Source organism: Rana temporaria, chromosome 9 (genome assembly GCF_905171775.1).
Source record: "Rana temporaria chromosome 9, aRanTem1.1, whole genome shotgun sequence".
NCBI lineage: Eukaryota > Metazoa > Chordata > Amphibia > Anura > Ranidae > Rana > Rana temporaria.
The window spans coordinates 90,044,142-90,060,542 of NC_053497.1; the positions used below are offsets into that span (position 1 = coordinate 90,044,142).

Here is a 16,401-nt window from a genome sequence, read left to right on the forward strand (position 1 = left end):
AAACCTATAGCTCTGCAATAAGGAATGTTCATACTTCCCACTGATTGGAGAGCTCTGGCTCTGAGTCAGCAGGGGATGTGTTGGACATTTCTAAAGATGTCACTGTAGGGCTCGCACTCTACTGCAGGCTGAGAAAATTGAGGAACGCATCATTGATGAAAGCTGCATTAAAGCTGCATGAGGTTCTATACGCTACAGCCTAGTGTTCCTGTAAATAAAAAGTACACATTATAATGACCAATTTAAGATGACTCCAAAATTATATTTATGGCATAAATCATGCAAATTGTGGCTGCATGGGCTGATCAGTGCAGCGGGGAGGCTTGGTTCTAGCAGGACAGCATTGCCTAGGAAATGTCCCAACACTTTCCTGCCACACTGCTACCCAGCCAATTTCTTCCTGTGTTAGCGTGTCAATTCCCCGTTTGCACCGGTGCAACTTGACAACATGACAACCTATTTGTGCCTATGGAACTGTTCAATTTGGTGTAAATCTTTCTTTCACCAATTTTAAAAAGGTTCATGCACTATTTTGGGTGATTTCTTGTGTGACTTGCATAGACATATGTGCATGAAGTCACACAGATGTCGACAAGCCGCACAAAGCTGCAATCAGTGTGAACAGGGTGTAGTAATCATGAGTGTGCATGCTATTTCAGAAGTTGTACCTATTATTCCTAGTACCAGGTGTGTGTTTTCTATATGTTTAAGTACTTATGGACCTTCCCAGTCCAGTGCTAATTACCCAAGGCTACTAGTTTAATCAAAATATTGTTATTTTACACTAAACTTTGGTCCAGCCCTCCACAACAGTCCCTGTTTCTCATGTGGCCTCCCGATGTAAGGGCTATTTCAAACTGTCATAGAGAGGTTAATTTACTGAAGGCAAATAGTCTGTGCAGTTGCTCTAGATCTGAGGGGAAGCTCTGCTGATTTCTATCATTTAATCATGTACAGGCAAAAATTATGTTTTTTTCCCTTTTTATGCTCCCTTGCATGTGATTGGGTATCCTTTGCAATGCAAATTTGTACCTAACTTAATAAGCTCTGGTGCAAGTGTACTTGCAGTGCACAGTATGCTGGCCCTTAGTAAATCAACCCGAAATCCTTTTTTTTTTCTTTCTAATTTACTGGTACATTTTTTACCACTACTCTTCAGAGCTTTGCTGGAGCTGCCATTAAAAGCCGATATTTCTACTAGTGAAGATATTACATAGATTCTGCAATACAAACATTTTTATGTAACATAGTGGCCAATATTGCTGTTTTTAAGAAACATTAAAAAAAAATTCTAACACAATAATTCTATAAACTTAATTAATTTGGAGTCTGTGCTTAATTCACATCAACCAGATACAGTCATATTCAAATACTCTACTGTTTTGTACATAATAGTATACTATTTAACAATGAAATATGTAAAAGATATGAATCATCTGCAAGAAAGGCTGTATAAAAACTTACTGGTAAACCTGGAAGACCTGGTAGTCCAAGATCACCTTTTTGTCCTGGCTGTGACACAGAGAAACCTTCCCCTGGCTCCCCCTGGAGGACACATAAAAAATGCATCAGGACGTACACAACTGTGAAGATTCTAAAAAAATATGGTGCGTGCCTGACCTCTGGTGGCTAAAATGTAGATGGCAAGTCAAGCATTTTTTCTACAGTTCAATTTACCATTGGACCCTATGATTGCAGCCTGACCTTCTATATTAAATGCTTCTTGCCGGACCATTCTTGGCTTTCTGGTCAATGGTCTGAAGCAAGATCTGCTTAGGTTCCAGGTCAGTGACTCAGAAAGCATTAAATCAATTTAACATGTTTTTCCCAAAAGAATATAAGCAGTGTCAGCAGATACTGTCACTCCTCCATTGTTATAGTGTTTATATTAGACGTTTAAGTTATTAAAGTGGGAATCTGGCCAGGCAGTAAAGTAAGTGTAGTGCTAATTACTGTCTGTCCAGAAAACAATGCCACAAAAAAGTCAGAATGCATTCTCTAAAAATAGTATATTATGCTCTCTTTTCCTCTCTCTATGGTAGAATTAAGTAATAATTCAAGAATACATATTGTGAAAGTTGCACTATCATTCAGAATGTGTCCTCTACTTGCCTTCAGATGTATTGCACTGGATTCACTAGAGTTTAATAAACGTTGCCACTCCAAGCAGCTGTTGGGAAGGACTACAGCATCATAACTGTGGGCATCTGCCATCTTTCTGCATGAGAGCAGAGGCATCTGACAGGGCCAGGAGTACAGCGGTTATTGGTGTTGGGAATAGAGAAGATGTGAATGAATGGATTCCTTTGGAGTCTGGGTGTAAATATTGGAGATTGGCTACACGAGGGAGGATATAGGGGGGTGCCAGGAAGGCTTATCATCAGCATGTTGTAGGAGGGTGAATGTTTTATAAAGTGTTTGCTAATATTTTTACAAAATTGCGGTGTCATTAGGAATGTTTGTGAAGGTATAGATGTGTTTGTAATTCATTTTTTGTGTGTTGTGTAAGACCGCAGTGGACATTCAGTCCCATTTTACTAAAACTCCTTTTCTGGGTGACACAAAGTGAAGTGAGTTCTGTAATACACCATTGTGCATTTAAAAACCAGTGATAACACCAGTGACATGGTGCATTCTATGAAACCCTTTCTAGTGCCCTTACCACTATGGAGAGAGAAGGATGGCAAACCTTGCAAGCTAAACTAAGGTTAATGCATACTGTGTCTGCCCAGGTGCAGCCTAAGACAGTGACAGACAGTGCTCCATCCTAAGTAGCCAATGAGATGTAGCAAGAATAGCAGGGGCATAGAATGGCACAAAGTTATATTTTCACAGCTTCTACGCTCACAACAAAACCCCATCCTTGGTACAACATGGCTAATGTGCAAGAGACACCGAGTCTTAAAGTGTTGACCTGCACCATAGTTCCTTTACCAGTTCTCCACACCCCGAGAGCTACCCAATTTTATAAGAGATTGCATAATACACTGTGATGACTTTCACACTTATATAAGCATGTTGGACATCCTCATTCAAAACCATGAGCATTTTTCCTTTGTGACTTGCACAACTTTCATTCTACTGTGAAGGTTTTCCACAAGATTTCTGGGCTCTGTGTAGGCCACTTGAGCAGTTTGACTCAGATGTGGTCCTTCATAGCTGTTATCAGATCGACTACTGCAGGAGGGGGGCAGATCAAACCTCATAATTAGGGTGTGAAAGTACTTAGAAGCATTGGACAAAATACTGCATGTGCCTTGTCCCATAGGGGACGGAACTGTAAACATAGGTGTGCACAGCCTATTGTATTAGGATGTGCATCCCAAAGTTCAAACACATGTGTGTGTGTGTGTGTGTGTGTGTGTGTGTGTGTGTGTGTATAAATATATAGGGCAGTAGGGCAATGGACAGCATCGGTAGACCAGTGGACAAGGTCAGTAGTTAATTTTTTTTATATATTTTTTTATTATTACATTTTTACAATTGAATAATTTTTTATTATTGTTTTTTTACAATTTTCTCCAGTGGGGGCTTTGGTGAAATGTTAGGGGTCCAAACGGGCCCCTGGTGTCTTTCTTTTGAGATAAAGAAAGATAAAGAAAGGGACTGTAGCCAAGCAACAGGGGGAATCTGCCCAGGACAGGGGGATTAGGGTAGTAACGTCCGCTTTCTCTATAACAAAATGAAGGCAAGCTAAAAAAGGTTACAGATATTTCTCATGTTATTATTATAAGTTCAGTATCAAAATCTTTTAAAAAAAACTGAAACATATTAACTTGTCCTTGAAGCAAATAATCTACAGTATATGTTTTTCTTTGGGTGCTGCTCTTTTTGAATCTATGGTTATATTTTCAACAACATGTCCTTAGCTAGGAATTTGATTTGCTAAAGGAATAAAGTTTGTTCCTTTACCAAACTGAATTATCACGTTGCAAGGGAATTTTCAGTTAGCTCAGTGAATCAAAAGAAGCACTACTGACAATCATATGACCATTTGTAACCAAATACTGATACATGCTTGAGTACTTTTTGAAAAGTGAAATTTTACCACATTTACTAATCTAAGTAAAAATTCCTTTGCAAACTGGAATCTAAAACTAGTCTTTGACAGTAAAACAAAGTGACTTACTTTTAAACCTGGTAATCCAGGAGGACCCTGAAAAATACAAAGAAAACGTTATTTCATTTAGGCAAAATTCATTTTAAATAAATATATGAACATTTTCATTGTGTAAATACAGAAAGGCTGATTTACTAAAAGAGTTAAAGATTCTCACTCACAAAATTCACCACATTCCTCCAACCACGGCACTCAAAATGGGTTACTCTGGGGGAGATTTACTAAAACTGGTGCACACAGAATCTGGTGCAGCTGTGCGTAGTAAATAATTAACTTCTAGCTTAAACTTGTTCAATTAAGCTTTGCCAATGAAACCTATAAGCTGATTAGTTACTATGCAGAGCTGCACCAGATTTTGTGTGCACCAGATTTCTCCCCCTCTGAGTACATAACTGCTAAACCTTCATTGGTGGGAAATTAAGTTACCACCATTTTATGAATGGTCAGTAAAATGTACTCTAAAGTCAAGTGGAGAGATCAGAGCAGTAGCCGCTCTCCATTTTAAATTGGCCTTTTAATATCTATTTAAACTGAACTTATGGCAATCTATTTACCAAAATGGATTTCTGTTTTTGGACCGAAGTATATTTGTTCATACTGCAGCCCAACACAGACACTCATTTGTAAAAAAAAAAGGAAACAAAATAGAAAATCAAGAGCAGGACAAAATAGAAAATCAAGAGCAGGACATAATAAAAAATCAAGAGCAGGACAGAACATCTCAGTGGATGAGTGGGGAGTGAACATAACATTCAGTTCTTACCTGGGGACCAGATGGACCTGGAAAACCTGCACTTCCTGGAAAACCACGATCTCCCTATAAACAGAGTTTTAGGATGTTAGACACAAACATAACACTTATTAACTTTACTATATAATGTAATGTACTCATATAATAGATAATATGAAATGCTTGCTAGCCATCATTCTAAAGGTGCCCATGATACCAAGGTGACATTAAACAGTAACAGGATGTGCAGACAGGCATCTAACTGTCCTCCACACCTAAATCTGATTGCAGGTCAATAAATAAATACTGTTGGCTCCATCTTATCAGGGGAAAACAACAGTGAGAAAGATCTGTAGACCATCCAGCTGCTACTTGCTTCAACAGTCTTCTGCTAACAGTGTCTGTGGGTACCTTATAGACATGACACTGATGTCTGGATTTGGAAAATGTCAGCCCAAGTCCATGAGAACATATTGAAAAACATTTTCGGCTTCATATGAGAGTGAAGCTAATTTGTTCAAAAACGGTTTGTGTCTTCTAATCCTAATAATGTCTATAGTGAGGTAAGTGAATACTGGTTCAACCAATAATGGAACCTCCTCCTGTGTAAAGGTCATATAAAGACCCAGACAGGTCATATAAAGATCCAAATGAGGGTGAGAAAAACAACAGCCTGATTATGTGGTCTTATTTAATAAAGCAAAGAGCACACAATGTGCAATAATCTTGAAACATAAGACAGTATTCACTAATCTGTTGGCCTTATTCATTTTACCACACTTTTATTACTGCCTTTTTAACAATGCCATTCAGTATACTGTTCAATTTCCCAATTATCAAGGATAGCTAGGACACCCAGAATAAGATCATTTTGCCTAATACCTTTGTTCCATTGCATCCTGGAATACCAGCAGGTCCGGGGGCTCCATCCTGACCTAGCAAACCCTGAAAAAGAAGAAATGTAATGCTAAAAGTAAATATATTACCCACACAACAGCTTTGTACATTATCAATGGCAGGGTAATGTGTCCCAGGATCCTTAGCCCACTAAAAAGGTACACAAGGCCAATTATACAGCAGACAAAGAGGAATTAGGAGTAAAGTAGAAAGGGATTTTTGTTCTTACAGGTAATCCGGGTGATCCTGGAAATCCTGGCAGTCCTGGAGGTCCCTGTGAACAGAGTAGTGGAAATAAATGTGAATATTATTTTTATGCTTTTTTTAAACACAGTAATCGATTGAACCAGGTAGACCCATGGTGGCAGATGCTGGTACTGCCTAACCCATATAAGGTCACCTGGGAAGAGGATGAATGGACTATCAACCCACAGTATCGATATTAGCTAATAATTTAACTGGATTAGTGAAGGAAATACAACAGTACATAAACTTAGATATCGATGAAGGAAAGCCTCTGCATCTTGATTGATAGTATCTGAAGGAAGAACCATTCTTGTTTCTAACGACAACTAACCAATCATTTCTTTTCATGCTTTAGGAGAAAGATCGGCAGAATCTGGTGGTTAGACAAGAAGACCACACCTGACCCCCCGGCTTCTCAACTTTAATGTGACATGTCAGTTTGATCTGTCAACCATAAGTTGATGTAGGTACATTATTAAAACTGCTATAGTACAATTTGTTGTACAGTTTGTGCAAACAGATAAATGTGCAAACCACCCAACACTTTTCTCTAAATATTGCCCCACTGCTTGCCCTGTTAACAGTTCTCTTTCACTTTTTTTACTCACTTACAGCCGCTTGAATTTCCTGAATAATTTGTGTCTATATAGCCGCCCATAGATGAGTATTTTTTTTTTTTTTGTTTTAACAGCATGTCTCGATTCCCTCATCCACACATTTGATGTGGATGGGGGAATCCTCCCTGCTGAGCTATTGTATTGTGACAGCAGGAAAACTTCCCTGCCATCAGAATACAGTGATGAGCGCTGCCGGCTATGGCCTGTGGCACTGATTGAGCAGGAAAAATCCAACAGGGTAGTTGTAAAAAAGACGAATCTTATGCCGCGTACCCAGACCGTTTTTCATGACGTGAAAATTGACATTTTTTTAAATGGTCCTTAAAATGTTTTTTAAAACGATCGTGTGTGCGCTCCAGAGCATTTTTCATGACGTGAAAAATGGGCATTAAAAATTTAGAACATGCTCTAATTTTTCGCATCATTTTTCATGTTGTGAAAAACGGTCGTGTGTAGGCTTTAACGATGGGAAAAAGACGTGAATGCTCAGAAGCAAGTTATGAGACGGGAGCACTCGTTCTGGTAAAACTAGCGCTTGTAATGGAGATAGCACATTCGTCGCGCTGTAACAGACTAAAAAGCACGAAGACTGAAAAGCGCGAATCGTCTCTCATCTTACTTTTACTAACACGAAAACAGCAAAAGCAGCCCAAAGGGTGGCGCCATCTGAATAGAACTTCCCCTTTATAGTGCCGTCGTACGGGTTGTACGTCACCGCGCTTTGCTCAAGCATTTTTTTTTTCACGATTGTGTGTATGCAGGGCAGGCTTGACAAGAATCACAACGAAAAAAACTTTGTTTTTTTCTAGAACTTTTAAAATGGTTGTGTGTACGCGGCATTAGATCGGATTCTGTTCAACCTCCCTGCTCATACAGTCCCTTTTAAATTGCCCAAATTTTGGTCTATGTATGGCCGGCTTCATGCTATGCTGATCAGAAGTAAAGGACTGAAGCATAATAAAAGAGGGTCATAATTAGTGTGCAAATGGAGCCCAAGCCTGACAGGAGTGTTAGGTCTCTACCTGAGATTTACAATTACTGACAATGGTTCATTAATGTATGTAAACCCTAATAATTAGCTGCTCCAAACGGCTTCATTTTATCTGTTAGCTAAGTGCACATTTTTTTATTTTTTTATTGACACTTTCCTAGTGATATTTAGGAACAGGTTTTTCAAACTAACAGTCTTCTAATTTACCAGTTGTATAAATAGCTTATATTTATTTCTGTAAAACCTTTATCCCAAAAGGAACAAACCTGTTGGCTGAAACCTCTTTATAAAGCATGAGCTGGAGCAGTGTTTCTCAACTCCAGTCCTCAAGGCGCCCCAACAGGTCATGTTTTCAGGCTTTCCATCATTTTGCACAGGTGATTTGATCAGTTTCACTGCCTTGGTAATTAACACAGCCATTTCATCTGAGGGAAATCCTGAAAACATGACCTGTTGGGGCGCCTTGAGGACTGGAGTTGAGAAACACTGAGCTGGAGTTTGGCTTCAATTTGTTAGAGTATTAAAACTACTAGTACATAGAACCTTCCCCTCCCCCCAGACTGACAATACTGCTGTCCAAAGGTATCTCTGTGCTCCTTCATCCAGAGTGGAAGCACTCTAATACAGGAGGTGTATTACTGGCCAGATAATCAGGTGAGTGAAATGAAAACAAATGCAGCCACCACTTGGGTTTAATATCACATAATATCACATAAAAAGAAAGTATCAAAGGGTGCACTTGACACCTTCTATAATTTTCAAATTGACCACCAGTGATCTAAAGTCTGTCCTACACCAGGTCAGCCTGCTTTCCATAGCTGTCTAAAATTGACACATATATCCCAAAGCATAATCTCAGGATAATATAGATTTTGTATATCACAGATAGACAGATATACAGCATATTCCAGAAGAAATGTGTATATATTACAAATGTAGCTTCTAACTAGTCTAGTAATAAAGAGATTAAAGTTGAATGTACATTTAGATTTTTCAGATACACAGAATGATATTTCACTTTGCAATGCCAGTAATACAGGTATACATTACATACTCGTATTCCTTTGGGGCCAGTAGGTCCTTGCTGTCCATCATCACCCTAAAAAAGAAGGCATCAGAATGTGTTAGATGTTACCAATCATAATTCAAACTATATATACAATGCATGCTAATTATGCATTTTATTTATATACTTGTTTATTAAACTTACTGGTATGATATGTTTCCTTATGTAAGATTGAAAAACAAAAACACATTGTCATTAAATTATTACAAGTTCACCTTTTTGCATAATTTAATATGGATATTTAAAATATAATTAATGAATAACATTTTAACATTGAAATCAGTGTATGATATGGATGTTAAAATATTTAATATTTAACAGGGTTGTGACATTAAATCTAATACATGCTAGCAAGCGATGTAGGGCAATTAAAAGAAAATCAAAACTTTTTAAATATGCCATGCAAAATAATAGAACTATCTGCAGTGATAAGAAATCAAAACATGGAACAATGACAAAGTCAGTAGAGATGATTAACGGAGTGGAGACTGTTCACAAAGTCAATATTAACGTAGCTTAGTGAATAATGTAAAGCTGTATTCTCTTCAATCACCCAAATATCTGCAGACAAAACTCTGTTTTTTTTTATTATTTCCCCTGCAATTTAATGGGTATTCAAAGCGAACAAAGACAAGCCTTATCTACTAAGCTAAGTGAACATTGTTTTAGCAAATCAAACAGTTTTCATTCCTATAATAAATCAATCCCATAGTTCTGTAGTACTCTTTCAGCATGATTGAAGATTGTACTGCCATCTTGTGGGCAACATCATTACTGCACTTTAGAAATGAACTCCACTGCAAAACTGAACACGCACAGCACAGTGATGTACACTACAGTACACCAGTGTTAATTTTGTCGACTAAAACCAACTAAACATTTTAGTCGACTAACTTAATACCATTTTAGTCTACTAAATAATAAAAATAATTGAGATGACTAAAATACGACTAAAACTAAAATTTCATTTTAGTCAAAAGACTAAAATGGGACTAAAACTAAAATGCCATTTTAGTCAAAAGACTAATGCCGCGTACACACAATCGGTCCATCCGATGAAAACGGTCTGATGGACCGTTTTCATCAGACCAAACCGATCGTGTGTGGGCCCCATCGGTTATTTATCCATCGGTTAAAAAAATTCAATCTTGTTTTAAATTTAACCGATGGATACCTAACCGATAGAAAAAAAACGATCGTTTGTAGGCACGTCCATCTGTTAAAATTCCAGGCATGCTCAGAATCAAGTCGACACAAGCTTGGAAGCATTGAACTTCATTTTTTTCAGCACGTCGTTGTGTTTTACGTCACCGCGTTCTGACACGATCGTTTTTTAACTGATGGTGTGTAGGCACGACTGACCATCAGTCAGCTTCATCGGTTAACCGATGGAAAAATCCATCAGACCGTTTTCATCGGATGGACCGATCGTGTGTACGCGGCATAAGGCTGCATTCATACCTGAGTGTTTTGTAGCCTGAAGCCTATAAAACTCTAGAGGGGAAAAAATCCATTATTATCTATGGAGATGGTTCACATCTCCACTCCAAAACGCCTGAAGCCGAACGCCTAAAGCTCAAACAAGTTCTGGACCCTTTTTTTGTTGCGAATCAGGCTGATTTTGGCGTTTTTGAACGTTTGTATTCCCATAGAAACTAATGTAAACGCTTGATTCAAGCGTCTAGCGCGACAACGAGCGTTTCTACGGGCGTTTTGTCATGTCGATTTAATCTGTTCTGTGAAATAGAATATTCACCCAGGAAGAAGATAAAAAAAATCTACAAACATAGCAACAAATGATAAAAGAGATGAGCATTTTTCCTATTGGCTAAAATAAAAAACTACGAAGTTCAAAAACGTCGGGCAACGATGTATGCAAACGCGCAAATACGTGTAAAACGACCGAAAACGCTAAGCTCAGGTGTGAATGCGGCCTAAGACTAAAACTAAATTGAAATTTGACATTAACACTGGTCTGTAGTGCATGTTCATACGTCAATAATATAAATAATAACATATTCAATTTTTCTCTCCAACAGTATATAATGAGTTTGGAAATTGTAGAGAAATGCTTAAATAATGCATTACAATTTAACTACACCCATTCAATTTTAGATGACTAACATTTGTTTTAGTCAACTAAAATGATTTTAGTTAACTAAAATGTAGGACATATTAGCCAATTAAAATGTCCTGGAGATTTAGTCGACTAAATACGACTAAAACTAAAACAATTGCAAGACTAAAATGGGACTAAAACTAAAATGCAATTTTAGCTCTTAGGCCCCGTACTCACGACCAAACATGTCTGCTGAAACTGGTCCGCAGGCCAGTTTCAGCAGACATGTTTGGTCGTGTGTGGGCGCGAGCGGGCCGAATTCCAGCAAACATTTGCCCGCCGGGCCTTTTCCCAGCGGACAAATATTCCTGGACTTGTTTTAAAACAGTCCGCTGGAATCCTGCCCGCTCGGACATGTACGGTCGTCAGTACAGACCTACCGTACATGTCCAGGCGCCCGCCGTCCCTCGCATGCGTCGAATGACTTCGACGCATGCGTGGAAGCATTTTAAAGGCGGCCCGCCCATGTCGCTGCGTCATTGTCGCGGCGACACCGCGTCATCGACGCGGCGACACCGCGGACACGCCCCGCGTATTGTTTACACGCGGACTTCTGTACGATGGTGTGTACAACCATCGTACAGAAGCCCTCTGGCAGACATGTATGGTGAAAACGGTCCGACGGACCGCTTTCACCATACATGTTTGGTCGTGAGTACCCGGCCTAAGACTAAAACTAAATCGAAATTTGCTGCCAAAATTAACACTGCGGTACACCTACAGTTTAATAGGGATTGATTGATGTAGGAGGGCTTTTTGCTAAAGTTAAACCTTTCTATAAGCTTTTGAAAACAGTCCTGGTATACTATAATTCCTTTAAAATATATGAAAGCAATACATGTTACCAAGGAATACAAGTATTAAACAATGTCTCTTTGTAAAAACGTATTTTTTCATAAGAAAGACACACTGGGTTAACATTATAGAGACTTGACAAGGTGTGCAGAAAATGTATTTATTTCTAAACCTCCTTTAACTGCATTTCTGGCTCTGTGTGTTTACTAACCCCACTATCATCGAAATGTTAGATAACACACAAGTGCTGTAACATATAAAGCTGAACATGTGTAGTATCATCAGCTACAAGTGCTGGGGTTTGGACAGGCTGCATTTGGCATTTGACAATGTTATAATGGGGTAAAATATTGACACTCATATTAGGTTTTTGAAAAGCATAGGAGACTGAATGCACTGGGGGACATGATGAACTGTATTTAAAATTACTTAAGGCTGAATGAACAATAGTTCAATTTCATAAGTATCACAAAACTGCTTAAGAGCCGGTTCACACAGGGGCAACACGACTCTGGGCGCGACTTTGCGAGGCGACTTCAGCATGACTTGGGGCAACTTACAAGGCGACTTTGCCAGTGGCCAATCAAACAGTAATCAGCTCTGTGGGAGGGAGGGGTTTGCCTGAGAAAACTAGTTTCTCTTCCTGTAAAGTTGCTTCAGTTAAAACAGGGGATCCAAATTGGAGGCAACTTCCATTGAAATCAATGGGTACAAGTCGCCTAGAAGTCATCTTAAAGTAGTACAAGAACCTTTTCTGAGCGACTTCAGTAGTGTACATTAAGACGGCTCTCATTCACTTCCATGTCATTTGTCATGTCGGGGGACTAGGGGCGACACAAGTCACCCCCCAGGTCGCGGTAGTGTGAACCAGCTCTAAGAATTTTTTTTTTTATGTAAAACTTTTGTAAAAATGTTAAATCCTGTGAAAACATATGGAAGATTTATCAAGTCCTGGGAACTGAGCGGAGGCTTCTGAGAAGCAGTGATGTCAGCCCCCACTGAAACTACAAATCCCATCATGTAAGAATCAATGAACAGAATGTATGGGCATGTGGGTGAGACTCTGGGCATGTTAAATGATGCATTTACATGATGGTTCAGGCCGGAAGTCTGAGACTCCTATGTCCACCCACTGCAGCAAGCGGGGATGTCATTACACCAGAGATACAGTGTGTAATATACAAAACCAGTGACCTGGTGATAACACACACAGAGAACATCAGTTTTATTTACTAAACAATAAATGGGCAGGGGACTTTTCTCTAAGAAAAGGTTAGATTTCTTACTGCCAGTATAACTGCATTCTCAAACAAAAGGAAGGTCTATAAAGGTATGGAAGCAGCTTCATACATGTCTAATAACATTTATGTCTGGAGCTCAGCTTTAAAGTAAACCTGTGGTCATAAAATGCACTCTAAAGTAGTCACATATTTTAAACAAGCAGTAAAAGCACTTTAAATCAAGCCCACATTTATCTTTGTATCTATAAGCATTGTGAAGAAACCCGCTTTCAAAAGTTAACAACATTCTGTATTTTCAAAGCCACCAGTCCTCTAATGTAAACAATCATTAGAGCTGTTAAGGCACACTTTGCTGAATGCTAAAACACTTTGTTTTAGCATTTATGCTGCTGTTTCTTTGAAGTCTGGTGAGGGGCAGTGCAATAAGATATTTCAGAGCACTGCACTGTGCACTCTTTTTTTCCAACTTTTTTGAAGTTGAAGTTGAAGAGCATACTGCTCTGGGGTTTAGGGTTTAGTGACACATAGGGGAAGATTTACTAAATCTGTTGCAGCAGTGCACGGTAGCCAATCAACTTTTAACTTCACCTTGTTCAATTAAGCATTCGCAATAAAACCTGAAAGCTGATTTGTTTCTATGCAGAGCTGCATCAGATGTTGCACGCTCCAGTTTTAGTAAATAACCCCACAGTGCTCTGCGTGGTTCTGCATTGCAGGTACATGTAGCATGTCCGCATTTTCCACAGGGCACTGCACTGCACATCACCACTCCATTGTGGTGTGAACGGGGCGCATAGCAAACAGTTGTTTTCTATGTGCCTTTGTGATGGCCACCTGGACTTTAGAGTCTTTGCTGTGACCTTTAGGAAATAATAAATTCATGTTAAAAGCAGCTATAGAGGTCTGGAATGGATTTTTGTAAAAATTGTTTTACACTTTGTTAAGAATATGTAAATGATTCATTGCCCATAGTCTAGCCACAGGTGCAGTTTAAAGCAGCGCTACTTGTTGGAAAAAGGAAAGGTTGCTTTAACGCAAACCTAAACCTTATCTGACATGTTAAACCTGCTACAGGCTAAAAAATTTACACATACAGTATCAAGGACTGGCGCACAATCCCTCATACCTTTCAACCAGTCCATCCGTATGGTGGGCACTGGGCATCCCAACTAGCCAAATTAAAGATACTAAAGGTCAGTGGGGCAGACCAACTCGACACCTTAGAAATGCTAATATGTGCATAATAGAACAAACTAGGATTTGGGGCTCCAGGGTACCTGAAAAAACTCCTATACTTGACTTTTAATCCTACAGACTGCTTGTTTAAAGTGGAATTCTAGCTTAACCCTAACTTAAAGTGGATGTAAACCCGATTCATGAAATTTGAGCTGGGCACATATATCTGCAGTGTTTTGTTATCTCTTTTCAATGAGCTAAGTCTTATAGCTCTCTTCTAAACTGTTCCCCTGTTATCAGCCTGAGAACTCCTGACATATTTTTTAACTTTTTAGACAAAATCAGCCTGAATCTTTTGTCAAAGGAGGTTGCTAAAATAGAGTAGCAGAGAGCAGCTCCTATTACAAAACAGCTCTGAGAGTCTCTGCCTATGAGGAGAGGGGGTGTGTGCCTTTCCTCCAATCAGCAATGTTAGCTATCTTGGCTGTATGCCCAGACAACACACTCTGTGTTGACCAGTAAGAGAAAATCTCCTAACACAATCTCAACTTTCTAAACAGTATATAAATGTGAACACAGCAGATATACGTGTAAAACCAATGTAGGGAGATTTGGTTAATCTCTGTGTTTCATTTGAGGCTTTTCACTTCACTGGGTGCATGGGGGGTTTACATCCACTTTAAACCCTAACCTAGCTTAAAACTGTCCCCTTCCCCCTCTTAACACCTGTGTAAGAAAGAACTGTATATTTACATATTTTCAGGCCTCTCTGGTCTGGTCACATGGTCCCGCTCCCCTATGTCGGTCAGGAAATGCCAACAATGGCCATTAATGCCTATGGGTAATGTTACCACTTCAGGATTTACTAGCCACTGTCAGGGCAATCTCTCCTCTCCCCTGCAGCCACCACTGTCAGACACAGGGGAGATCACATGGCCAGGCAGGAGCTGAAATGTACTGAACCAACCCAATAATATCCATATAAAACAAATGAAGGCTAATAATATAGGCTATTAGTACCAGAATATTTTGCTGACTTACCTTTAGACCCCGAGATCCAGGTGGTCCTTCAGGTCCTGGAAATCCAGGTAATCCAATCTGTCCTTCTAATCCAGGAAGCCCCCTTTCACCCTATAAGAAAGACAAACATTGATAATTATTAAAGACTTAAAGAATTGCATAATAAAACATTAACATAGTTTACAGTTGGATTTGAATACTAAATATGAAGCACAGCATTATAATAAGGGCCAAACACAAATGTACCTTTTCTATACATATAATTAACACTTAAAAATAAATTGTGCTAAAGGGTGAAATTCAAAAATCTGCAGCTAGCACACCATTAGATACAAAAATGGTAAAATCATATAAACCAAACAAACACGCAGCGCTCAACGAAATAACAACCAAACTAATAACAGTCCTGTATGTGTATCTATCATAAAATGTCCATGCCTACAAAAGAACTCCACTGTGAGTTCTAGAAGAGATAATCTTCATATACATCTCTACATAATAATGTGGAAAACTAAAGGTGAAAAAAAAACACTAAGTGCTCCCACACCAGTGCCCATATCAGAGTCTTACCGGAATAGTATGACCCTCAAAATGAGAAGTCATATAGCACTTGAAGGTAATTAGCTCAAATCCTGTATATATGATGTCACTACTTCCCTCCATCATAAATATCTACAGCCAGGGAATACACATGGAATATTGAGAACGCTGCACATAGTGTAAAACAATGCTATCAAACATTTTATAAAAAAAACATACTTATGTCAAAATGCCACTGCTCCTGGACATGCTGGCAGTTTTTTTTTTTGTTTTGTTTTTTATTATGCCTTTAAATGCCCCATGCCTCAAAACTCTTCTAAACACCTATGTGTGCAAGGACACATAGACTAACATGCAGAAAAAAAACACCAGACTCCCCTAAGAGCAGCATTAAAAATGTCCAGCGTGCATAAGGCCTTATAATCTATATCATTTACACATTACTCCTGCATTAAAGTATATTTGAACCCTTACCTTGTAAAATATCTCATTCAGTCTAAAATAGAGTAGAAATAAATAAATATATATATATATATATATATATATATATATATATTCACATAATCTCTGTTCTCTGCTGCATAAGGAGCCTGAAGAGGAGGGGGTGAAGAAATAGCAGTACACTGATCTTCCCAGTAAATGGCTGTGCAATATGGGGGGGGGTGTCAGCAGAAGTCTGAACAGTGAAAGAGAGGCAGGCTGTGCTCCCTGCACAGCCAAAAACTGACCACACTGGACTTGATGGGCCCTCATGCCTAGTGTGTTCAGTCTGAAATAAGAAAGCAGAGGGACTGGCCGCCCAGTATTTCACACAAAGAAAGCAATACAAAGAGAGGTAACCAA

General features: G+C 38.9%; 1 protein-coding gene across 5 annotated transcripts in view; it reads right to left on the minus strand.

Moving 5' to 3' along the window:
• The window catches only part of COL4A5 (collagen type IV alpha 5 chain), a 203,281-nt gene that overhangs the window by 127,097 nt on the left and 59,783 nt on the right, over positions 1-16,401 (minus strand). For all 5 annotated transcript variants that reach the window (XM_040323904.1, XM_040323901.1, XM_040323903.1 and 2 more), the window contains exons 3-9: positions 15,040-15,129; positions 8,656-8,700; positions 5,977-6,021; positions 5,733-5,795; positions 4,884-4,937; positions 4,130-4,156; positions 1,465-1,545 (exon numbers count right to left, since the gene is read on the minus strand). In XM_040323904.1, coding sequence (XP_040179838.1) covers positions 1,465-1,545; positions 4,130-4,156; positions 4,884-4,937; positions 5,733-5,795; positions 5,977-6,021; positions 8,656-8,700; positions 15,040-15,129 — 405 coding nt within the window. The remainder of the gene's footprint in view (positions 1-1,464; positions 1,546-4,129; positions 4,157-4,883; positions 4,938-5,732; positions 5,796-5,976; positions 6,022-8,655; positions 8,701-15,039; positions 15,130-16,401) is intronic.